This window comes from Bufo bufo, chromosome 4 (assembly GCF_905171765.1).
Source record: "Bufo bufo chromosome 4, aBufBuf1.1, whole genome shotgun sequence".
Classification (NCBI taxonomy): Eukaryota; Metazoa; Chordata; class Amphibia; order Anura; family Bufonidae; genus Bufo; species Bufo bufo.
Window position 1 is genome coordinate 611928801 of NC_053392.1, and position 27063 is coordinate 611955863.

At 42.6% G+C, this 27063-nt stretch overlaps 1 protein-coding gene across 1 annotated transcript; it reads left to right on the forward strand.

The window, feature by feature from the left end:
• The first annotated feature begins 2605 nt into the window (after positions 1-2605).
• On the forward strand, positions 2606-13466 carry LOC120999710 (oocyte zinc finger protein XlCOF6.1-like). Its single transcript, XM_040430732.1, has 3 exons — positions 2606-2644; positions 2728-2851; positions 11386-13466. The coding sequence occupies exons 2-3, from the start codon at positions 2767-2769 to the stop codon at positions 12594-12596; spliced, it is 1296 nt and encodes a 431-aa protein (XP_040286666.1). The 5' UTR covers positions 2606-2644; positions 2728-2766; the 3' UTR covers positions 12597-13466.
• The last annotated feature ends 13597 nt before the right edge of the window (positions 13467-27063 follow it).

The following is a 27063-nucleotide window of genomic DNA, read 5'->3' on the forward strand; positions in this document are numbered from 1 at the left end:
CAAAAAATTTGCATCAAGGATTTTTTTGTGTCGAATTACTCGATTTAATCAAGTACTCGTTGCAGCCCTAATCTGAGGGATTCAATGACTGGGGGTGGTGCAAATGCCGTTCCCCTTCTTTGCACCCTCTACAAAGAAATGCACTTCACGATAAAGTAATTGGTCACAAAGCAAATATTTTTTTTTTTATTCGGTGAAGCAGCTGACTCACATTTTAAAGAACTTCGCTTATCTCTAATAGTGTTCATTGCGAATATTCTAATTGCGAATTTTTATCGCGAATATCGGCACTTCGAGAATTCACGAAGATATAGAATATAGTGCTATATATTCATAATCGCGAATATCTTAGATTTTATTTTCATCAGTAACCTCCCTTCTTGCTTGTGGGCCAATGAGAAGGCTGCAATGTCTTTGTCTGAGCTTAGCAACATCCCTAGCAACCAATAGGAAAGTTGCCTACCCCTTACTATATAAGAACCTCCCCAGCAGCCATTTTCTGCTGTTTTTTGCAGTTCTGAGAGAGAGAGAGCAGTGTCATTGCTGTGCTCTGTGCTTTCATCTGGATCCTATTCCTTATCCAATTACATTAGATAGTTAGTTAGCTCATATATACAGTACAGACCAAAAGTTTGGACACACCTTCTCATTCAAAGAGTTTTCTTTATTTTCATGACTATGAAGGCATCAAAACTATGAATTAACACATGTGGAATTATATACATAACAAACAAGTGTGAAACAACTGAAAATATGTCATATTCTAGGTTCTTCAAAGTAGCCACCTTTTGCTTTGATTACTGCTTTGCACACTCTTGGCATTCTCTTGATGAGCTTCAAGAGGTAGTCCCCTGAAATGGTCTTCCAACAGTCTTGAAGGAGTTCCCAGAGATGCTTAGCACTTGTTGGCCCTTTTGCCTTCACTCTGCGGTCCAGCTCACCCCAAACCATCTCGATTGGGTTCAGGTCTGGTGACTGTGGAGGCCAGGTCATCTGGCGCAGCACCCCATCACTCTCCTTCATGGTCAAATAGCCCTTACTTTCTAAGTTTTCCCAATTTTTCGGCTGACTGACTGACCTTCATTTCTTAAAGTAATGATGGCCACTCGTTTTTCTTTACTTAGCTGCTTTTTTCTTGCCATAATACAAATTCTAACAGTCTATTCAGTAGGACTATCAGCTGTGTATCCACCTGACTTCTCCTCAACGCAACTGATGGTCCCAACCCCATTTATAAGGCAAGAAATCCCACTTATTAAACCTGACAGGGCACACCTGTGAAATGAAAACCATTTCAGGGGACTGCCTCTTGAAGCTCATCAAGAGAATGCCAAGAGTGTGCAAAGCAGTAATCAAAGCAAAAGGTGGCTACTTTGAAGAACCTAGAATATGACATATTTTCAGTTGTTTCACACTTGTTTGTTATGTATATAATTCCACATGTGTTAATTCATAGTTTTGATGCCTTCAGTGTGAATCTGCAATTTTCAATGTCATGAAAATAAAGAAAACTCTGAATGAGAAGGTGTGTCCAAACTTTTGGTCTGTACTGTATATAATACAGATAGTTAGTGGGAGATAGTCAGTGTAGGTTAGATAGTGATATAGTGTAGGTAATAGGTTCCAGTGCAGGGTGTTAGGCAGTGTGATAGGAATTACTGTACTGTGCATTTTCTCCAGTCTCAGGAAACTTCTACCAGCATGAAAAATGTAGCAAAAGTGAGCCACGCCTGTATTGCGCGCGCAATAGGCGCATATTACATTGCTGATTTTCGCAATCAAGAATATAATGACTGGGGATCACAAATTCTAGAATTTCGCGAATTTCGTAAATTTATCGCAAATATTAGGCCAAAAATTTGCTAAATATCGCGAAAATGAATATTGCCCATGCTGCTCATCACTAATCTCTAACAGTGATAATTGTCACTCTTAGGGCTGTCTTGGTAGACTCGGTAACTTCCATCTCACAAGAGGGATTTAGCAGAGAATTCAGAGGGGATATTAGAGATGGGTGAGAGGAGAAAAAGAGCTGAAGTGGAGAAAGGCATTTTTCTCTGATAACATATATTACAAAGTTTATTATATTCCGCTGTCCTATTGAACTACACATGGTTATGTGAAAAGTTAGTGACCATTTCTTCCCGAGACCATTAAATTCATGTAAGATGTTCTTCCAGATGTAATTTTGTTCTTAATCCTCCTTGTGTTTCCCTCAGGTTTCTTAGGTGCAGGACTCTCTTCTTTTTAAAGACCATGGTCCTTTCCATCAATGACCCACCAAGGATGGAGAAGGACAGAGACCACATGGCTGCGAGGATATTAGACCTCACCCTGGAGATCATCTCCTTGATAACTGGAGAGGTGAGAGTCTCACATGACATCACTCTTATCTCTAGTAATAAAACAGGGAAATGTCTGGAAAGGTGAAGGATTCTTAGAATCTCTGTAGTGATCGGCGTCTCCCCATACACAGGATTACACAGTAGTGAAGAAGTCGTCTGGTGAGTGTGTGACACCCTGTGTATCAGGAGGATGGAGCAGGACCCAGAGCCCCATCACCGAGCCTCCACCTCATTCCCTGATACATGAGCAGAAGATCCTAGAACTTACCACCAGGATCACTGAGCTGCTGAGTGGAGAGGTGAGCGCTGCTGGGAATGCTGGGGCATTGTACAATAACGCCAAGGGAGGGGTCTGGTAATGACTGTGTCCTTGTGTTGTCAGGTTCCTATAAGGTGTCAGGATGTCGCTGTCTATTTCTCCATGGAGGAGTGGGAGTATTTAGAAGAACACAAAGATCTGTACAAGGACATCATGATGGAGAATCACCAGTCCCTCACGTCACCGGGTAAGAGGAGACCTTCCATGACTGTAGAGGGGAGAACAGTTTTCAGAGTCAGATTTCCCATCATCTAATCATCACATATAGACAATGTATTCAGTCCCTGTGTGTATTTTCTGTAGGATAATGAAGAGGGTCTGCATCCTGAGAACATAATAAACCTTCAGGCTTTATGATATATCCACATAAGATCCAACAGAGATATGATCACTTACTTGTTTCAGGCCCTTAGTCACAGCTTATCCATACGTACTGCATGTAATAGTATAAAACAAACCCAAAGGACCACATATTGTACATAAGTATATACAGGTACCACCCTGAGCTGTCTGATGACCTCTACAATGAAATAAACACAGATGTGTACTCTGTGGATGAGATAACAATATATTCACATATGAGAACTTACAGGTGAAACTCGAAAAATTTGAATATCGTGCAAAAGTCCATTTACTGTATTACAGTAATGCAAATTAAAAGGAATTGCATTAATGCAACTTAAAATTAGAATATTGTGAAAAGGTTCAATATTCTAGGCTCAAAGTGTCAGACTCCAGTCAGCTAATTAATCCATTCCCCCTGAGCAAAGGGGACCTGAAATTGTGACTTTGGGGTTTTCATAAATTGTAAGCCATAATAATCCAAATTATAACAAATAAAGGCTTGAAATATCTCGCTCTGCCTGTAATGAGTCTCATATGTTAGTTTCACCTTTTAAGTTGCATTACTGAAATAAATGAACTTTGCCCAATATTCTAATTTTTCGAGTTTCACCTGTAGATGTACACACACGTTGAACAGACATCATATAAATACATAAGGGCTCATTCATTATAGCTCTATGGCATTTTTCGGTGTAGAAAAGTTTTGTTGCAAGTGCCAGTCTGAAAAATGTTTTGACTTTTTAGCTTTTTCTGACACTCTTGCTATTTTTCAGTGGGCGAGAGGTAGAGGCAGCGGGTGGGACCTCTACAGCCCGAATGATACAACATTATGCGCACTAGAAAACTGACACAAATTACGCCAGAAATCTACTCCAGCATCTGGTTAGAAGAGGTTTTTTTTTTAGTTTTTTTTTAACTTCTGGCACATGAACAGCACAGAAAGTACAAATTTATTAAAAGGTGTGCACCTCTTAATAAATTGGTCAAATCTTTCTCCAGCGAGGTGTGAACTAAGACTTCCATGTGAAACGCTGGCCTTTGATAACTGACCCCCATAATATATCAGTGAGGAGTAAATAGATAATTTTGGATCTGTAGACCCCTTCACATGTTGTGGAGTTCATTCTTTCGAAACCCTGAATTAAAAAATACAATTAGTGTAAAATGTGCAGATACTGCAGTAATATTTTTTTCCTTTCGTATTCAAGACATGAGATGTCGTCTTATATGTACAGTGCATTCAGAAAGTCTTCAGACCCGTTGACATTTTTCACTTTTTGTTATATTATCCCATCAATCTGCACTCAATACCCCATAACGCAAAAGAAAACAGAATTATAAAAATGTTTGAAAATGTACTTGTAAAGAGAAAGAACTAAAATTTCTCCTGGACATAAGTATTCAGCTCTTTTGCTGTGACATTTGACATTTTAGCTCTGGGGCATTTTAGCTCTGGGGCCTCCCATTTCTCTTAATCATCTTGGAAATGTTTCTACACTGGAGTCACCTGTGGTAAATGCAGTTGATTGGACATGATTTGGAAATACACAGCCCTGTCTGTATAAGATCTCACAGCTGACACTGCATATCAGAGCAAAAACCAAGCCATGAGTTGAAAAGAACTGCCAGTAGAGCTCAGAGACAGGATTGTGTGGAGGCACAGATCTGGACAACGGGACAAAAACAATTCTGCTGGTCTGAAAGTCCTGAAGAGCACAGAGGCCTCCATAATTCATAAATGGAAGAAGTTTGGAACAACCAGGACTCTTCCTAGAGCTGCCACCAAACTAAGTATTTGGGGAAGAGGGGCCTTTGTAAGAGAGGTGACCAAGGGCGGACTGAGAACCCTCAGAGCCCCCGGGCAAAATTGATCAAGGGCCCCCTTCCAGGCACCACCCATGTTCTGCCTCCAGCCACGCCCATGTTCCGCTTCCAGCCACACCCATATCCCGCCTCCACCCCTGGTCGCGGTTGCACCGCGATCGTTATGCCCCTGATCACATCGCTACAGAAATACAGCGCCCCATACCTCTTATATCCAGTGACGTCTCCTTTGATGTAGATCTTCTCTGTCCTTGCCTTCTCCTTTCAGACCAGACCACCATTTTGTCGCCAATCTCCGTCTCTGCAGTTTGACAACAAAAAAAAAATCTTAGTTTACTACTTTTCCATCATCCTCCCATCTTCTGGACAAATCATCCTACTACCCCAATATTGGGCCGCTGGGATCCCCAATACTATACTGCAGAAACAGATAAAACCCCTGATAATACTAGTACCACACAGAACCCACCATATAAAATACCCCTTCTTTGGCCTCAGTAGAAGCCCCCATAGTGCCCCATAATAATGTGCCAGTAACAAGTGCCTCCTCCCCCCATGTGCCAGTAACAAGTGCCTCTCTCCCTCTATATGCTAGTAACAAGTGCCTCTCTCCCCCCCATGTGCCAGTAACAAGTGCCTCTCCCCCCCCCCCCTTATGCCAGTAACAAGTGCCTCTCCCCCCCCATATGCCAGTTCTCCCCCCCATGTACCAGTAACAAGTGCCTCTTCCCCCCCATGTACCAGTAACAAGTGCCTCTTCCCCCCCATGTGCCAGTATCAAGTGCCTCCCCCCCATGTGCCAGTAACAAGTGCGCCTCTCCCCCCCCCCCCATGTGCCTTGTGCCGGCAGGCTATCAGAGGAACAGGGAAGGGAGACGCCTTTCCCTCCCCTGCCCCACAGCACAGCCATCTGTATCGCTGTCCTGAGGACGGCGATACAGATGACTATGGAGATGAACGCTTCCACAATGGAAGCGTTCATCTCCCTGTGACCTGCTGCCGCCGCGGCTTCTCTACCTGGCCGGGCCCTCGGACCACGTCCGAAGTGCCCGACCACTCAGTCTGCCCCTGGAGGTGACCAAGAACCAAATGGTCACTGTGGCTGAGCTCCAGAGATTCTGTGTGCAGATGGGAGAAACTTCCAGATTCTCAAGGTCAACCATTACTTCAGAATCCCACCAATCTGGGTTTTATAGCAGAGAGGCTAGAAATAAGCCATTCATCAGTAAAAGACACATGACAGCTGCCTGGAGTTTAAAAAAAAAGCAAAAAACGAACGTATGCCGGGCTTGCCTGTGCTGAGGACTGCAAATTGTGATCCGCAATGCATAGGCACTGACCGTATGCCTGCCGTTTGCAGACGCAGACCCATTCACTTGATTTTTATTCTGGAATGCAAATGTTTTCCTGTCTCCAAACACTTCTCATTTAAACCAGAAAGTCCTATTTTGATCTCATCCAGAAAACATTATTCCAATAGCCTTCTGGGTTGTCCAGGTGATTTTTAGCGAACTGCAGACGGGCAGCAGTATTCTTTTTAGAGAGCAGCAGCTTTCTCCTTGCAATCTTGCCATGGTGGACTCATTAACTAATGTGAGAAAGGCCTTTAGTTGCTTAGAGGTTACCTTGGGGTCCTTTGTGACCTCTCCGACTATTACAATCCTTGCTGTTGGTGTGATCTTTGTTGGTTAACCACTCCTGGGGAGGGTAATGATAGTCGTGAATTTCCTCCATTTGTACATAGTCTGTCTGACTGTGGATTAGTGGAGTCCAAACTCTTTATAGACGGTTTTGTAACCTTTTCCAGCCTGATAAGCATAAACATTATTCTGAGGTCCTCAGAAATGTTGTTTGTTTGTGTCATGATACACTTCCACAAACATGTATCGTCAAGATAAGACTTTGATTGATCCCTGTTCTTTAAATAAAACAAGTCGACTTCCGGTTCCGGCACACGCATGTAAGACAGGGAAGAAGTAGTGCTCCATGACTCTAGACTTAATACCGGGGAAACCCAACAACTTTCCTGGGATTTATCCCCCAAATTTACCCTCCGCAGTATTGCGAAATATAGGGGCGTTTCTGGTGCAGTGCGGATCCCCTACATTAGACTCTCGCTCCAACAGAGAGACGACAGACAACCACATTGCAAAACAGGGCTCTGAGAGTCACCAGATCTTCTTTTCAACCACCGCAGTGACTACAAGACCCGGTCACAAGTGGAAAAGAGGATGATGATCTGAAGCACATACCAGGGTTGATGATACTTTGCAAGACACTGGTAGTAGAGGTGGCCAAGCTTCTGGTGCTGGACATTAAAGCAACTCTGGAAGCGATGGTATCGGTATTGCAGCAGCTACAGAGGTTGCGCAGTATTTCTCCCAGATCCTGGAACTGGAACAGAGAATCAGCCTTGTAGAGGATGAGCTGGAAAGGGCTCAAACACAGGTCCGGGAGATGATTTGCATAAATCAAACTGAGAGATAAGGTTGAGGACCTTGAAAACTGTTCCGGGAGGAACAATCTGAAGATTGTGGGACTAGCCGAATCGATTCCCCCTGGGCAATTAGCCCAAATATGCTCCATGGAGATCCCACAGGCACTTGGTCTCCAGGGACCATTTATAGTAGAAACAGCCCAGGAAGAGACAAGAATTCTCTGATGGACCTGGAATACCCCTCAACTGTTCGCCAGGGAGGATTACCACCTCGAGGGGGGGAGGGTGCATCCCCCAGAGGAAGATAGACGCCTGGCAGAACCCGAAAAAGGTCCCACGGATCCCCGTCTACCCAGGAAAGACCAGAGGACTGCCTGAGACTGAAGAGGAAGGAGGACTGGGCCTACATCAGTGAGAGTATTCATACACTCATCTTTTGAGCTCTCTTGGCGATTGGTGTTGAGAAGGCTTTCAATAATGTCAACTGGAGGTGGCTGGGAGAAGTCATACAAGGGATGAGGATTCGGGGGCCCTTTAGCAAGGGTTAGCCTGCCAGGTTTCCTATCTGGCCCGATCAGTCTTCAGAAGGGAACAAAGCAATATTCTTCAATATTGCCTTTGAGCCTTTGGCCCAATACTTAATTCAATCAGACATATATGAGGGTGTAAGGGTGGGGAGGAAGGAAGTGAAACTTACCTGCTTTACAGATGGTCTTCTACTATTCTTACACTCCACCGCCACCGCCACTTGGAGAGAGTACTAAATGCTATCTTGTACTTTGGCGCTATCACAGGGTATAAGATTAACATCACTAAAAGCCAGCCATTATTCCTACAAGGGGGTAAGCCCAAGAGCCCTTCTCAATATAAGGTGGAATTAGCACCCGGTCATCTTACTTACCTGGGGATAAAGATAGGTAGGTGCTTCTCCCCTCTTTACACTTTAAACTTTCATCCGCTGTTTTGCAGGATTGAATAGAAACTGGAGAGATGGTCAAATCTACCACTTTCCTTTCTAGGCAGGATTCATCTATTAAAGGTGGTGAGCTTCGCTAGATTGCTATACCCATTGTAGACAATCCCTCTACTTATTCTCCATGTAGATATTAATAGGTTACAATCAGCCTTTACCTCTTTTCTATGGAAAAAGAAGAGACATCGTATAGCCTATGCAAAACATTGTATGCTTAAATGGGAGGGAGGGCTTCAGCTGCCTAACATTAGTAATTATCATCTGGCCGATTCGGTCGGGCACATACGGGATTGGATATGGGATACATCTCACTTCTCAACCCTATCTCTAGAACAGGCATTGGTAGCCCCCCAAATCCTGGCTTCTATTAAACATAGGGTACTTACACCCGTGGCTACCTGGAAAGCTATAAGCAAAATATACAAGCTTCCTATATATCTCTATCCGTATATGCGTTTATGGTCTCTCCCCACTTTTCCACAGGGAAGACAGAACAAACTGTTTAAGGAATGGAGAGAGCTGGGAATTAAGACATTAAAGGATCTGCTATCAGCGCTGAAAATTTCAGTCTGAATACCAGCTGAAAACATCTCTTCAGCTACCATTTCTCCTTACCACATCATATTGTAAAGCACAGGCAGGGTATGTTGGGGGATCCTGAACGACTAACTTGGTGGCAATGAGTTAGCCTCCAAAATGAGGGAAGGTATGGACAAGATAAGACTGGTGGTTAGCAGTGACCAGTGGAAGGAGATGCATTTCCATATTATGCACAATGCCACATATGCCTTCGATCTCTCATATATGGATGCACCTGCCCATAACCTTAGATGGTGTCCCAAGTGTAATCTACAGAAAGCAGTGTTACTTCATGGATTGTGAGAATGTCCCAACTTACACTCTGTATGGCTTCAGGTTCTCCAGTATAACAAAGACCTCTGGGGTACAGAAGTACGACCTACCCCACAACAGTGCATCTTTCACTATATCTCTAGGGATCAAGAAGCTGACACATCAAACATAGTTGCAACAAAGGGAGTTCATCTGGTTTTATTATCAATTAAGAAGTGCATATTGAGACATTGGTTATAATCCTCTGTCCCGACCATGGAAGAGGTCTTGGGCACTATGATGTACCTCCTTTAAATGGACAGGTTAGGTACAGAAAGACATAAGGAAAAAGCCAAGGAAAGATTCTTCTCCAAGTGGAGGAAGTTCGTGGACCACTCATTGACTGATACGGAGGTAGGGGATCTGATGGACCACTTCAAACACACTGCATGGTATTTGTAGGCTCAGTTAAGGGGAAAGTAGGTTAGATTGGTTCTAGCAGTGTAAGGGATCCTCCCTGGAGACCAAGAATCAAGCCTGACAAAGGCATAAGGAACCTTGTTACAAGGGTATTCCCATCACATACAATGGAGGCATACGTCCCCATTGTCTGATAGGTGGGGGTCACACCTCTGGGACCCGCATCTACAACGAGAATGAAGCGGGGAGAGCTGTGGCTGGAGGACCCCAGATTTCCCAGGGTCCGTCCACCACCAAGCGCTGCTCCCCACTGCTCCCATAGAAGTGAATGGGAGTACACCGCGCACGCGCGGCCCCTGCTCCCATTAATTTCCATGGGGCAGACGGAAATAGCCGAGCCAGCGCTCAGCTATTTTCGGCGGCCCCATAGAAATGAATGGAGGGTGGCTGCTCATGCGCAGTGCGCCCTCCGTACATTTCCCTGCTCCGTTATCATTCTCCTAGCGATATGCCTCTATTGTCTGAGATGGCAAAACCCCTTTAACTTTGGACAAGTTGAGTTGGGGGGGGGGGGATAGAAAATGGAGATAAAGGAGATTTTTATATACAAGAGATCACTCTACAAATGGGTACTTTGTCTGGTATAAAATGCCCATGAGGATTTAAAGAACGTATTGCATGGTATCTCAGCTAGTTGAAAGGGGAGTATACCATGATGTATGACCTGTATTATCTATGTATGATATCTCCTGATCTCAATAGAAAAATGTTTAAACTTCCCCCACCCCCCCCCCCCAAAAAAAAAGGTCGTCTGCTCTCACCTGATTGTCACCCATTGATTGAAAACACTGGACTCCAATTTCCCCTTCAAATTATCTGCTAATCCTATAGGTTCACATACCTTTGCCTCTCACAGACAGACCTCGAATCGAATCATGTTCCTCCAAAAATAAATGACCACCTAAGCTTTATGGCTCATTTGTTTTACAGGTAATCTATCTACTTTTAAGACTTGAAAATCTGATGTAGTTTTAGCTCAAATGTATGCAGAATTATAGAAAATTCTTCTGGGTTTACAAACTTATAAGCAACATTCTACCTTTTTATAGACTTTCTTAATTTTTTTTTTTCAATATTGTTGTATGGTCTGGATAGAATTATTAACTCTACAAGCGATTATATTCTGGGACCTCTGCAGAGAAAGAACTAATGAATACTATGGGAAAATTAGTAAGCGCTTCATAAGCTGGTCTGAGTGCAAAGTCCGCTACCATAAAATCCACAAAATTCTTAAGAGGTTAATGCAAAGTTAGGAACGTCAGTGCACCAGAAACTTAAATCTACATTTACATCTATTGGGTGGGTAGATGCCACCCACTTTTGGAAATGTGGCAAGCGTGGTGTAAAATTATTAATATTTTTGTGCATACTGTAACTGGTATTGAAACATTTTTCACCCACTATGGTGTTCTAATTTTAATTTTTTTTATAAGTGCATGTGATTTTACTGACTGAAACTGGCATTAGGGTGAGTTCACATCTGCGATAGTTATTTTTGTTCTTCTTCTCCATTAGAGGAGCAGAACAACAAAAATAACTGTATTTTGCACATAACGAACGACCTAGACGAACGTAGCTGAACAGAAACCATTGACTACAATGGAGTCTGTTCAGTTTCCATTCAAAATACTATTTTATTACTGGACAAAAAAGTCCTGCTTTTTTTTTTTTTTACATTATATGTGACTGAGGCCCCGAACAGAGCCTGTGAAAAAGCCCTTAACTGTTTTCTTCTATCTGCTATATACTTTTGTCTCAGTAAAGCTTAAATGGTTAATAAAAATATGAATCAATTTATTTGGGAAAATAAGAACATTTGTTCCATTTTCAGATGAAGACGGGATGAGCGACTCCAATGGACACCTCCATTTATCTTCATGTCATGAAGCAGAAGATAACAATACCACACAAGCTAATTCAATAGCTCCTAATCAACCCTCAGTCCTTCATGGGGGAGATCTATCCACCGATACCGCTGGTCACAAGAAACCTTCACCTGATCAATCACTGATTGGCAAACAAATAACCGGACATAACTGGGAGGAAATATTTTCACATGGGAAACATTTTGAAAAGAAATCTAACCTTTCTTTGCATGAGACAAATCACAGAGATCAAAGGGCATTTTCATGCTTAGAATGTGGAAAATCTTTTACCAGGAAATTCATTCTAGTAGAACATCAGAGAATTCACACAGGGGAGAAGCCACATTTATGTCCACAATGTGGAAAATGTTTTAGTCGGAAATCGGATTTTGATAGACACCAGAGAACTCACACAGGAAAGAAACCATTTTCATGCTTAGAATGTGGGAAATGTTTTATTCAAAAATCGGATTTTGATAGACATCAGAGAACTCACACAGGGGAGAAGCCGTTTCCATGTTCAGAATGTGGGAAGCGTTTTAGTCAGAAATCACGTCTTGTGGAACATCTAAGAGTCCACACAGGAGAGAAGCCATTTTCATGTTCCGAATGTGGAACATGTTTTACTCATAAATCCGCTCTGCTTCATCATCAGAGAACTCACAAAACAGAGAAAACGTTTCTATGCTCAGAATGTGGAGCATGTTTTGTCAATAACACAAATCATCAGATTTCACAATGCGGGGCATGTTTTAGTCAAACTCACACAGAAGAGAAACCATTTTCATGTTCTGAATGTGATAAGTGTTTTAGTCGGAAATCCTCTCTGGTGGAACATCTAAGAATTCACACAGGAGTGAAACCATTTTCATGCCCTGAATGTGGGAAATGTTTTAGTCAAAAATTATATCTTCATAGACATCAGAGAGTTCACACAGGAGTGAAACCATTTTCATGCTCAGAATGTGGGAAATGTTTTATTCAAAAATCAGATCTTGATAGACATCATAGAACTCACACAGGAGAGAAGCCATATTCATGTTCAGAATGTGGAAAATGTTTTAGTCAAAAATTATATCTTAATAGGCATCAGAGAACTCACACAGGAGAGAAACCATTTTATGTCCTGAATGTGGGAAGTGTTTTCATCAGAAATGAACATTTGGGGGCAATCTAAGATTTGAACCAGGAGAGAGGCCAGTGTGGGAAATGTTTTAGCCTGAAATTGGTTCTTAGACACCAGAGAACTCACACAGGAGAAAAAACATTGTAATGTTTAGATTGTAGGAAATGTGGCAGGTGTAGAGCTTCTTTGTAGTACCTGCTCCCTAACAATGCCTTCTGATGTCTACATAACATTATATTACATGAACTTTATACATCATACTATACTGTACAATACAAGAAAGAATACGAGTCGCAGGTCCCTTTATCATCTTACTTCTTAAGGACCCTTGATGATGACACAATCAGTTGATCAGTCACACTCATAGACCAATGGTAGATATTCTGTTTTCATAATAGTAGGAACATATCCAAGGATTAAATCAGTGGTGGTCCCCACCTATCACAAGAATGGGGTCCACGTACAATGCAGGTCCCCCAAAATGAGCTAAGCTGGAGGATGGGCATGCACACTCGTCGCTCCATTTATCTCTATAGGACTTGTCAGAAATAGCCGAGCACAGTTTTTTTGCTATCTCCAGTATTGCAGTGTATGGTTAACTCCCCAATGATCAGGCCAATTTTCCTTTTTGTATTTTTGTTTTTTCCTTCTCACTTTCCAAGTTACATAACTTTTTAAATTTTTCGTTCGCTTAATTTTTGCAGTTGTCTTTTTTAATGACACCATTTAATTTATCATATCTTCCATTGAAAAATGGGAAAATATTCTTTGTGGGGTGAAACTGAAAAAAATGCAATTCTGCCAAAGGTTCTTTAGGTATTGTTTTTTTTAATTCACGGTGCACTAAAAATCACATGACGTCAAGTCAATAATTAATACAATTATGGCAACACCAAATTTTAATGTTTTTACTATGTTGTACTACTTAACCCCTTAAGGACGCAGGGCGTACTGGTACGCCCTATTTCCCGAGTCCTTAAGGACTCAGGGCGTACCGGTACGTCCTAACTTTAAATGAAGATTCCGGCGCCGCGGGGGTTAATGGGAACGGGATGCCGGCTGAAATCATTCAGCCGGCATCCTGTCACAACGCCAGGGGGGGTCATGTGACCCCCCCTATCGGCGATCGCCGCAAACCGCAGGTCAATTCAGACCTGCGGTTTGCTGCGCTTTTTGCAGTTTCTGATCCCCGCGGTCAGCTACCAGAAACTTTAGTGTCCCTCAAACATAGATTTTACACCCCCCCCTGCACCCCTGCATGAGGGGAGTTGCGGGCGGTGCTGCAGGCGGGATCGCGATCCCCCGCCCTTCTCCTCTTGAAAATTCGTTGGCGTCTAGTGGGTATACCAGGGTGTCAGCACATTGCTGACACCCTGGTATAAACGGCTGACATCTGTGCAAAGTTAACAGTAAGAGGGAGCTCCCTCCCTCTCCCATCGGGGGGCTGCAGTGCCTTTGCAGCACCCCGATGGAGAGGGAGAGAGCTCCCAGACAGCCCCCCGACAGCCCCGTCCTTACCCTTCCCCGTCTGCGAAGTTCTGACCAGTACTGAGCAGACGGGGAAGGTTCCCATGGCAACAGGACACCGTCTCAGGCATCCTGCTGTCCATGGTGCTAAAGGCAGAGATCTGTTCAGACAAAGTGTAAGTAAAATACAGTACAGTACCCTATATAGTGTACTGTACTGTATTATACAGACATCAGATCCACTGGATCTTCAAGAACCAAATGGGTCTGGGTTAAAAAAAAAAGTTAAAAAAAAGTAAAAATCAAAAAACACATTTATGACTGATTAAAAATGAAAAAAATAAAATTCCCTACACATGTTTGGTATCGCCGCGTCCGTAACGACCTGATCTATAAAACGGTCATGTTACTTTCCCCGCACGGTGAACGCCATAAAAATAAAAAAATAAAAACTATTAGGAAATTGAAATTTTGCCCACCTTACTTCCCAAAAGAGTACCAATCAAACCGTCATCTCATCCCGCAAAAATCATACCCTACCCAAGATAATCGCCCAAAAACTGAAAAAACTATGTCTCTCAGACTATGGAAACACTAAAACATGATTTTTTTTGTTTCAAAAATGAAATCATTGTGTAAAACTTAAATAAATAAAAAAAAAGTATACATATTAGGTATTGCCGCGTCCGTATCGACCGGCTATATAAAAATATCACATGACCTAACCCCTCAGGTGACCACCGTAAAAAAATTAAAACAAAAACGGTGTAAAAAAAGCCATTTTTTGTCATCTTACATCACAAAAAGTGTAATAGCAAGCGATCAAAAAGTCATATGCACCCCAAAATAGTGCCAATCAAACTGTCATCTCATTCCACAAAAAATGAGACCCTACTTAAGATAATCGCCCAAAAACTGAAAAAACTTTGGCTCTTAGACTATGGAGACACTAAAAAAAAATTTGGGTTTTAAAAATGAAATCATTGTGTAAAACTTACATAAATAAAAAAATTGTATACATATTAGGTATCGCCGCGTCCGTGACAACCTGCTCTATAAAATTACCACATGATCTAACCTGTCAGATGAATGTTGGAAATAACAAAAAAAAAAACGTGCCAAAAAATCTATTTCTTGTTACCTTGCCGCACAAAAAAGTGTAATATAGAGCAACCAAAAATCATATGTACCCTAAACTAGTACCAACAAAATGCCACCCTATCCCGTAGTTTCTAAAATGGGGTCACTTTTTTGGAGTTTCTACTCTGGGGGTGCATCAGGGGGGCTTCAAATGGGACATGGTGTCAAAAAAACCAGTCCAGCAAAATCTGCCTTCCAAAAACCGTATGGCATTCCTTTCCTTCTGCACCCTGCCGCGTGCCCGTACAGCGGTTTACGACCACATATTGGGTGTTTCTGTAAACTACAGTATCAGGGTCATAAATAATGAGTTTTGTTAGGCTGTTAACCCTTGCTTTGTAACTGGAAAAAAAATATTAAAATGGAAAATCTGCCAAAAAAGTGAAATTTTGAAATTGTATCTCTATTTTCCATTAAATCTTGTGCAACACCTAAAGGGTTAACAAAGTTTGTAAAATCAGTTTTGAATACCTTGAGGGGTGTAGTTTCTTATATGGGGTCACTTTTATGGAGTTTCTATTCTAGGGGTGCATCAGGGGGGCTTCAAATGGGACATGGTGTCAAAAAACCAGTCCATTAAAATCTGCCTTCCAAAAACCATACGGCGCACCTTTCACTCTACGCCCTGCTGTGTGGCCGTACAGCAGTTTACGGCCACATATGGGGTGTTTCTGTAAACTACAGAATCAGGGCCATAAATAATGAGTTTTGTTTGGCTGTTAACCCTTGCTTTGTAACTGGAAAAAAAATATTAAAATGGAAAATCTGCCAAAAAAGTGAAATTTTGAAATTGTATCTCTATTTTCCATTAAATCTTGTGCAACACCTAAAGGGTTAACAAAGTTTGTAAAATCAGTTTTGAATACCTTGAGGGGTGTAGTTTCTTATATGGGGTCACTTTTATGGAGTTTCTACTCTAGGGGTGCATCAGGGGGGCTTCAAATGGGACATGGTGTCAAAAAACCAGTCCAGCAAAATCTGGCTTCCAAAAACCATACGGCGCACCTTTCCCTCTACGCCCTACTGTGTGCCCGTACAGTAGTTTACGGCCACATATGGGGTGTTTCTGTAAACGGCAATCAGGGCAATAAAGATACAGTCTTGTTTGGCTGTTAACCCTTGCTTTGTTAGTGGAAAAAATGGGTTAAAATGGAAAATTAGGCAAAAAAATGAAATTCTCAAATTTCATCCCCATTTGCCAATAACTCTTGTGCAACACCTAAAGGGTTAACGAAGTTTGTAAAATCAGTTTTGAATATCTTGAGGGGTGTAGTTTATAGAATGGGGTCATTTTTGGGCGGTTTCTATTATGTAAGCCTCGCAAAGTGACTTCAGAGCTGTAGTGGTCCCTAAAAATTGGGTTTTTGTAAATTTCAGAAAAATTTCAAGATTTGCTTCTAAACTTCTAAGCCTTGTAACATCCCCAAAAAATAAAATATCATTCCCAAAATGCTACAAACATGAAGTAGACATATGGGGAATGTAAAGTCATCAAAATTTTTGGGGGTATTACTATGTATTACAGAAGTAGAGAAACTGAAACTTTGAAATTTGCAAATTTTTCAAAATTTTTGGTAAATCTGGTATTTTTTTATGCAAAAAAAAATTCTTTTTTGACCCAATTTTAGCAGTGTCATGAAGTACAATATGTGATGATAAAACAATCTCAGAACGGCCTGGGTAAGTCAAAGCGTTTTAAAGTTATCAGCACTTTAAAGTGACACTGGTCAGTTTTGCAAAAAAAGGCCAAGACCTTAAGGTGAAATAGGGCTGAGTCCTTAAGGGGTTAAAGGGGTTGTTTCACTTCAGCAAATAGCATTTATCATGTAGAGAAAGTTAATACAAGGCACTTACTAATGTATTGCTATTCTCCATATTGCTTCCTTTGCTGGCTGGATTCATTTTTCCATCATATTATACACTTCTCGTTTGCATGGTTACGACCACCCTGCAATCCAGTAGCAGTGGCCGTGCTTGCAGTATTAACTCTGTCTATATGATAAATTGTCACCTCCAGCTCTCTGAGAAGGTCTGGCAGACGTTCTTCTGTACCTCTTGCATGATGTTGTTTGTTTTGGTTTCACTTTGTCATCTCCTTTCCTTCTCCCAGCTGTCACCTGTTTACACTAATTGCCTCCCTTTATATTCCCTCCCATACTGCCTCACTTTGCGCTTTATACTACTTCCTGGATTGAAGTTTTCACTGCTGGAGTCTTCTGCTGCTTGTTCAGATAAGTCCTTTCATGTATTGTGTTTCCTTGCTGGCTTGATTCTAGGTGACCCTGACTCCCTCCGTATTAAGTGCAGGGAGGGAGCCGGTGGTCGTGTCCCCTCACTATTATATGGTTTTCAGGTGTCACACAGTCTAGGTACGAGAGCATGCAATCGTCTACCTCTGAGACCCTTGTATTTGCTTAGCAGTCAGGGTGAGCTCTTAGGGTTTTATAGGGGTCACCTTAATGCTCCTTAGTTTGGGATCAAGCCAGTCGGATGTTTATCCATAACTTCCAGCTATCTGCAACATCATTCATGACATTATAAACCGCCTTTACCGTCTTAAGCATGGATCCAGTTTCAGCCTTGATTGACCGCATGCAGGGTCTTTCACTGGAGGTAGCAGATCTCCGTAAAACTGTGTCTCAGTTTCAGATGACCGGTTCTGCTTGCGTTCATGGAGTTTGTTCCGAGCCTAAGATCTCGCTTCCGGATACGTTCTCTGGGGGTAGTGAGAATTTTGTTCGCTTTAGAGAGGCTTGCAAACTCCATTTTCGCCTACTTCCCCATTCCTCTGGTGATGAGGAGCAGAGGGTGGGGATCATCATCTCGCTGCTCAGGGATAACGCTTAGTCTTGGGCCTTTTCGCTGCCGGTGGGGGCACGGCCCCTCCGATCGGTGGATTAATTTTTTGTAGCCCTGGAGCAGATATATGATGACCCGGATCGTATTGCTCTGGCTGAATCTAAACTGCGTCTTTTATGCCAGGGTAAACAGTCCGCAGAGATATATTGTTCTGAATTTCGGAGATGGGCAGCTGATACTGGTTGGAACGATACTGCACTCCGAAGTCAATTTTGCCATGGTCTTTCGGAGGGATTGAAAGATGCATTTGCTTTTCATGAGAGACCTGCCTCCTTGGAGTCTGCCATGTCTCTAGCTGTTCGTATTGACAGGCGTCTTAGAGAGAGAGGAGAGACCACTCCTTCCTGTCATATTCAGTCCAAGGACAGTGGGGCGGTCTTATTCAGTGCGCTGGGGCCTCAGTCTCTCTCAATCCCCTCTGAGCAGGAGGCCATGCAGCTGGGTTTGCTTGCCTCTGATAGTAGAGGATTCAGCTCTCAGAGGAGGGTTTGTTTCTGTTGTGGGGGTATAAATCATTTGGCTAATGTTTGCCCCTCTAGGAGATTCAGGGAGTTTTCTGAGGGTAATAAAGAAACAAAAAGAAAAAAAACCTCTAAAAACTTTCCATTTGCTACTATTGGCAAGGTTAATGCGGAAATTGAAGGTTTGCCGTTTGCTAGTAGTTCCCGTTTTGTCCTACCTGCCAGGGTGGCGCTAGATGGCAAGAACATTGTTTGTGAGATTTTTGTAGATAGTGGAGCAGCTGTAAATCTCATTGATAATCAATTTGCTATAACACATGGTTTCCAGGTATGCACTTTGGAAAAGGATATACCTGTTTTTGCTATCGATTCCGCTCCACTTTCTCAAAAATCGTTAAAGGGCATAGTTCACAATATCCGTTTGACTGTGGGTGATGCTCATGTTGATGATATGTCATGTTTCGTCCTAAGCGGATTACCTACTCCTCTAGTGTTGGGGCTACCCTGGCTCACTAAACATAACCCCACCATTGTTTGGCAAGCAAGGCAAATAAATGGTTGGAGTGACTTTTGCAGAGAGAATTGCCTCACGGGGTCTCTTTCAGAGGTTTCTACCAAGACTGTACCATCTTTTCTCTCAGAATTTTCGGATGTGTTTTCCGAGAGTGGTGTCCAGGAGCTGCCCCCTCACCGGGAGTACGATTGCCCTATTAATCTCATCCCAGGCGCCAAGCTGCCAAAATCACGTTTATACAATCTCTCCCAACCTGAAAGAGTCGCTATGCGTACTTATATCTCTGAGAGCCAGAGAAAGGGACACATCTGACCCTCGAAGTCACCTTGCCGCTGTTTTTTTTTTTGCTAAGAAAAAAGATGGTTCTTTAAGACCTTGTCTGGTTTTCAGGGAGCTGAACTGTATCACAATTCGTGACCCATATCCGCTTCCTCTGATCCCGGACCTGTTTAACCAGATTGTTGGGGCTAAAGTTTTTTCTAAGTTGGATTTAAGAGGTAAATACAACCTAGTCAGGGTCAGGGAAGGGGACGAATGGAAGACGGCCTTCAATACCCCTGAGGGTCATTTCGAGAATTTGGTTATGCCTTTTGATTTGATGAATGCTCCGGCCGTCTTCCAACATTTTGTGAACAGCATTTTTTATCATTTAATGGGGAAATTTGTACTGGTGTATCTAGATGACATTTCGATTTTTTCTCCTGATTTCAAAACTCATAGAGACCACCTACGTCAGGTCTTGCTCATTCTGCGGGAGAATAAATTGTACGCTAAACTGGAAAAATGTGTGTTTGCGGTTCCGGAGATTCAATTTCTTGGTCTTCTTCTCTCCGCTTCTGGTTTTCGCATGGACCCTGAGAAGATACGCGCTGTGCTTGATTGGGAGCTTCCTGAGAATCAGAAGGCGCTGATGCGGTTTTTGGGTTTTGCCAATTATTACAGAAAGTTCATTTTGAATTATTCCTCTGTTGTTAAGCCACTCACTGATATGACTAAAAAGGGGGTAGATTTTTCCTCCTGATCGGTAGATGCGCTTAAGGCCTTTTCTAGTATCAAAGAGAGTTTTGCTTCCGCTCCCATTTTGGTACAACCTGATGTCTCTCTACCTTTTATTGTTGTGGTGGACGTTTCTGAGGTGGGTGTGGGTGCGGTATTATCTCAGGGTCCCTCTCCTGCCAAATGGCGACCGTGTGCCTTTTTCTCAAGGTAACTCTCCTCCGCAGAGAGAAATTACGATGTGGGAGATAGGGAGTTGTTGGCCATCAAGTTGGCTTTTGAGGAATGGCGCCATTGGCTAGAGGGAGCCAGACACCGACCATAAGAATCTGGCCTACTTGAAATCAGCCAAGCGTCTGAACCCGAGACAGGCCAGATGGTCTTTATTCTTTTCTAGGTTTAATTTTGTTGTCACGTTCCGCCCTGGGGTTAAAAATGTGAAGGCTGATGCCCTGTCACATTGTTTTCCAGGAGGGGGGAACTTTGAAGACCCGGGTCCCATTTTGGCTGAAGGGGTGGTCGTCTCTGCTCTTTATCCTGATTTGGATGCAGAGGTTCAGGCAGCCCAGGCAGAGGCTCCTGATCTTTGTCCTCCTGGGAGGTTGTTTGTGCCTCTCGCTTTACGACACAAGGTTTTTAAGGAGCACCATGATACTGTCCTTGCTGGGCACCCGGGGAGTAGAGCCACAGTGGATCTCATTGCTCGGAGATTCTAGTGGCCGGCTCTTCGTAAGACGGTTGAGGGTTTTGTGGCAGCCTGCGAGACTTGCGCTTGTGCCAAGGTCCCTCATTCACGGTCATCGGGTTCTCTCCTCCCATTACCCATTCCTTCCCGTCCTTGGACGCATCTGTCCATGGACTTCATTACGGACTTCCCTCGTTCCTCGGGGAAGACTGTGATTCTGGTAGTAGTGGACCGTTTTAGCAAAATGGCGCATTTCATTCCCTTTCCTGGGTTACCCAATGCTAAGACGCTGGCGCAAGCATTTGTTGATCACATTGTCAAATTGCATGGCATTCCTTCAGACATCGTTTCTGATAGGGGCACGCAATTTGTTTCCAGTTTCTGGAAGGCCTTCTGTTCTCGCTTGGGTGTTCGGTTGTCGTTCTCTTCTGCTTTTTACCCGCAGTCGAATGGTCAGACCGAACGCGTCAATGAGAATCTGGAGACATATCTGCGCTGTTTTGTGGCAGAGAATCAGGAGGATTGGTGTTCTTTTTTGTCCCTTGCTGAGTTTGCTTTAAATAACCATCGCTAGGAGTCCTCTGATAAGTCACCATTTTTTGGTGCATATGGGTTTCATCTGCAGTTTGGGACATTCTCTGGAGAGGGGTCTTCTGGTTTACCTGATGAGGAGAGATTTTCCTCGTCTTTGTTATTTATTTGGCAAAAGATTCAGGGTAATCTGAAGAGGATGAGTGAGAGATATAAGCGGGGTTTTATAGGGGTCACCTTTATGCTCCTTAGTTTGGGATCAAGCCAGTCGGATGTTTATCCATAACTTTCAGCTATCTGCAACATCATCCGTGACATAAATGCCATTTACTGAAGTGAGAGGAACCCTTTAAAAAAATTTAAACCTTTTACAAAATTCTTAGTATTTTCTGACAGCTATAACTTTTTTAATATCTCAGCCTACAGAACTATTTGAGGACTTGTTTTTTGTGGGAAGAGCTGTAGTATTTAACTTTTTTTGGTTGGTGTAAGGTGACCAATAAACAGAAAATTGGGCATTTACATTTTTTGCTGTTACTCTATTCACTGCACATGATACATAGATGTTTTATGATTCGGCAATACCAATTATGTAAACATTTTTATATGTAAAAAAATGAAGTGGGAGTATACTGTTCCTGACTACAAGTTAGCCTGATTCCTCTGGTACTCCGCTCTGCTGTCCCTGATTCACATGGGTCAGCAGCCTACCACTCCTGGGTGGCTGGCACAGTGGATCCACATCTACAGATCGTAACAACAGGTTTTCTTCAAAACCTGCCCTGTACTAACTGCAATCCAACTCTTCTTCAGTCCTGACCAGTTTTCTAGTCCCTGCCAATGAAAAACATCTCCACACAAGACAGCGTCCATTTGAATTTTTTTATAGACGTATTGCAAAGTTTGGGTCACAGAGTGTAATGGCGCTAAAATAAAATAAAAAAACTGTTGGTGAGAAATACGCTAAAAGCAGGTTATTAACACCCAAGTTAATTATCAGAAAACATTAGTAGTAGAATTGATGTCTGTCACTTTTTGTTCAAACCACCCACTGAGGCGGCCAGTCACTAATTATTTATTGGCCATTAACAACAGCACAAGTTTGGGAGATTAGTGAGCAGGCAGCGTTTGCCAATCCCACCATTGAGGAATAGTGCATATGAACCCATCCACAATTAGATAAAGAAGTGCCTGTAACAGCTTAAAAGCAGATAGCGTGTCAATGCTGATATACTAACAGCTAGACCCAAGGAGGAGACCAGTGGCAGCAGTCCCAACTCACTGCTTGTAGTGGCGAGGTGCTGCAGCAGCTTCCTATTCACTCTTGCTGTCTCACACCCAGCTGAATAGAGGCTCCCTCCCTCTCTCGGGGAAACTAGCTACTCCTAACTGTTGCTAGATTGAAGGCATATAGTTACCCTATTTTCTATACTCTGTACCCTAGACATTCAGTCCCGACACGTTTCCACATCTACCAATGTATCATCAGGAGCACTGCAAGCACAGATGGTCAAAAAACAATAAAGCAACTATGCACATTTGAGGCTTAATAAGGTGATTTACATTGAACTATTCCTTTGCCAATCTCAACATATGTTTCAGTTTGTTGTCCTGCTGGAACACTATGTCGTCCTTTCAATACCCATAGTACTCGAGTGTACAAAGTAACTCGTCTTCTAGGATACTCACATATAGCTCAGCATTGAGACAACCATCGATCCTGCCCAGGCACTCCACTAACTTGTCCAGGTGATGGCAATGCAACCTCCGCGTTCTCATGCTGTGATTTCGGCATCACCTTCCTCCTCATCCTCCACCTTATCCTCAGCCTCCACTGTAGGCACAGTTCTGAGTAGTCCTCCAGCATACCACCTATGCAGAGCATGGCGGTGTCATGCTGTTCTGCACCTGGCCAGTCTGGGCGAATGGAGTCACACCGGAGAGAAACAGCTCCACAAGAAATTGAATGCTGGCTGTCTCCTCGCCAACTGAAGATCGGAACCATGGTCACCGATAACGGGAAGAACATTCTATTGACGCTGCGTCAAGGAGGGCTGACCCTGCATGGCGCACGTCTTTAATCTGGTTAGGGGGGAACTATTAACTCTCCTTAGGGAGAGAGCGCCTTAATCAGTTTGAGGAGACTTATAGGCCATACATGCTCCTCTGGAATTCTGGGAGGGAGGGGGTGCAAATGAGCTCTTAACAAGCTCTGCCTCTAATGCCACCAGCTGTAAGGCAGCTATTCTATAAGTCAACGTTCAGCTCTTAAAATAAGCCTTGAGACATGACTTGGATATTAAATAAATTAATCTGGTTGTAACCCTGTTACTGAATTATTCAACCCAACTTCAAGATGTCTTGAAAATGGCCGGGAAACTGTGCATGCACTTCAGTCACTCTAACTGTGCAAAACACACCCTCCTTGAGCTGCAAAGGCAGAATAGTGGTCTCCAACATCGCCTCATAGGCAATGTTTCCACACTTTGGAACTCCACCCTCCACTTGTTGGACTGACTATATGAGCAAAGGAAGGCCGTGAATGATTTCTTGATGATGCAAGCGGACAGGGGTACTCCCCTGTGTAACTTTGATGTTAGCCAGTGGCAGCTCATGCGTGACACCTGCCGTTTGCTCAGGCCCCTTTGAGGAGGACACTTTGTCATTCCACTCTTTCATGTCCTGGAGCAGATGCTGATAAATCTGGATGGCTAGGAGACAGGAGACGTGACTTGAGTCTCCAGTCTCTGATGAGCATGTTTCTTTACCCACCAACTGAAGAAAGCAGTCAGCGGCAGCAGGACATGGAGCAGAACATGAACCAGCAGGTGGTGGCATACTTGGAGTGGACCCTGTCACCCCAGATCAACGAATCCCCTGGAATACTGGGCAGCCAAACTTGATTTTTGGTCACAACTGGCTGAGTTTGCCCTGGACAAGCTTTCCTGCCTGGCCAGTAGTGTGGCATCAGAGCGGGGGGCATAGTTTACCCACCTTTCAACAGAAAATATTGAGTAATTAATATAAAGATGAATCAGATGTGGATCAGCCAGGATTTTCACACACCGGTGCCTGATTCTTCAGACTAGATCATTCTAGCAGTAATGTTCTGACTGCAGTGTGCTGCCACACTAGAAGATTGTGAAAAATGTCCCATTACTTCTGGCCACGTGCTTCAGCCACTATTCTGATGCTGCTACCCACCTGTTGCCACACACCTGCTGCCTCTGCTGCCATCTTCTCCTACTGCCACCATCTTGTGCTGTTACTGTCACTGCTGTTGCCCCCCACCTCCCCACTCTGTGACTTGTTTGGCTGTTAACCCTTTCTGCTGTACAGGAAAAAAAATCATTAAAATGTAAAATCTGCAATAAAATATGAAATTTAGAAATTTCGTCTCCATTTTCCTTTAAATCTTGTGAAACATATAAAGTGTTGACCACGTTTGTAAAATCAGCTTTGAATAACTTGATGGGTGTAGTTTCTAAAATGGGTTCATTTATGGGGCGTTTCTACATAAGCCCCACAAAGTGACTTCAAAACTCAATTGGTCCTAAAAAAGTAGATTTTGGAAATTTCCTTAAAAATGTGAAAATTTGCTTCTAAAAATCTAAGCCTTCTAACGTTCTAAAAAAAATCAAATGACTCACAAAATGATGCAAACATAAAGTAGACAGATGGTGAATGTTAATAACTACTATATGAGGTATCACTATCTATCTTGAAAGCAGAGAAATTCTAATTTAGAAAATAGTGAATTTTTCCACATTTTTGTTACATTTAGAATTTTTTTTTATAAATAATGATAAAAAATATCGACTCAAATTTCCTTTTCACATAAAGTACATTGTGTCATGAGAAAACAATATCAGAAACGCTCAGATAACTAAAAGAATTACAAAGTTATTACCATATAAAGTGACACATGTCAGATTTGCAAAAATAGGCTCTGTCAGGAAGGTGAAAAATGGCTGTGTCCTGAAGGGGTTAATGTCTCTTATCCCTTTCCATTGCTCTCTTAACAGAGCGTTGCTATGTCTTCCCTGTCTTCAGCTCGGTGTAAACAGAAGACAGAGGGGCAGATCTTCACACTGCATGCCTGCATCAGTCTTCAGAGTGCGGAGGCGTGTCTCTCAGTAATCCAATCTGATTGGCTGGCAAGTAGCTGTTGGCTAAAGCAAGTGTGTATGGGAAGTGAGGGAAGGCAGTTTGGGCCTCAGAGAACTGGCAGAGGAGCCATCTTGAGAAGATCCTCATAATGCAGGGTTCAGAACAGCTGTAACTAAGGGAAAAGCTCAAGGAAAACAGTGGTATATGAAGAATCTAAAGATTACTTTATGTATAATGCGGCAGGAGCAGTAACCTATGCTAAATGATTTTAATTAGATTTTTTTATTTTAATGAAAACTAGTGTTGAGCGAATCGAATTTCATGAAGTGGACTTCGATCTGAATTTCAGGAAAAATTTGATTCGTCACGTGACCAAATTTACTTGTGTTTCATGGCAATAAATCAATTTCCCTGAAATGGCTGTAAAAATTTTAAAATATAATACTTACCTCATCCATTTGAGCACAAAGAGGCCTCTGTGGCCATCTTGCTTGAAGATCCCGCGCAAAATCACCTGTGCGGTGACATATGATGTCACCACACCGGCTGACGTGATGACGCGCCGTGCGAGATTTTGCGCTGGATCTTCAAGCAAGATGGCCGCGGCAGCCTCTTCGCGATTAAATGGATGAAATAAGTAGAATTAAATAATTATTTTTTATTAAAAACCACTAAAATGCTTTAATATGGATCTCAGATGACGTGATCAGCGATGAATGCCGCATCTGAGGGGTTCAACCACTTGGGACGGTGCAATCGCTGATCCCTGTTATTGCACTCCCTACTTACAAAGAAATGCGCTCGTCACAAAGAAATTCGTAACGAAGGGTGGTTTTTTTTGTAAAATTTGGTGAAGCAGCCAAATTGAATTTTAGAGAACTTCTCATTTCTAATGAAAGCAAAATAGTTACACTTTAAAGATACTATAAATTTTTTGGATAGGATAAAATGTTTAGAGGCCATAAGGTTTCCGTACTTTGTATTTTAGACGGGAGAAGTCTCTACATGTGTATTCCATGAAGGCATCATTGCAGTTAGAGAAGTTATGTGAGGATTCATCATTGAGTAACGATATGATTACATTTTTGGTCACTCTTTTGAAATTCATCTTGACTAAAAAAAAAATTCATTTTGGAGATGAATATTACTTGCAGCTGTAAGGGACCCCCATGGGGTCCTCCGCCACACCATGTTTTGCAATATCTTTATAAATATGATTGAACAATTGTATGTACAAACCGGATTCCAAAAAAGTTGGGACACTATACAAATCGTGAATAAAAACTGAATGTAATGATGTGGAGGTGCCAACTTCTAATATTTTATTCAGAATAGAACATAAATCACGGAACAAAAGTTTAAACTGAGAAAATGTACCATTTTAAGGGAAAAATATGTTGAATCAGAATTTCATGGTGTCAACAAATCCCCAAAAAGTTGGGACAAGGCCATTTTCACCACTGTGTGGCATCTCCCCTTCTTCTTACAACACTCAACAGATGTCTGGGGACCGAGGAGACCAGTTTCTCAAGTTTAGAAACAGGAATGCTCTCCCATTCTTGTCTAATACAGGCCTCTAACTGTTCAATCGTCTTGGGCCTTCTTTGTTGCACCTTCCTCTTTATGATGCGCCAAATGTTCTCTATAGGTGAAAGATCTGGACTGCAGACTGGCCATTTCAGTACCCGGATCCTTCTCCTACGCAGCCATGATGTTGTGATTGATGCAGAATGTGGTCTGGCATTATCTTGTTGA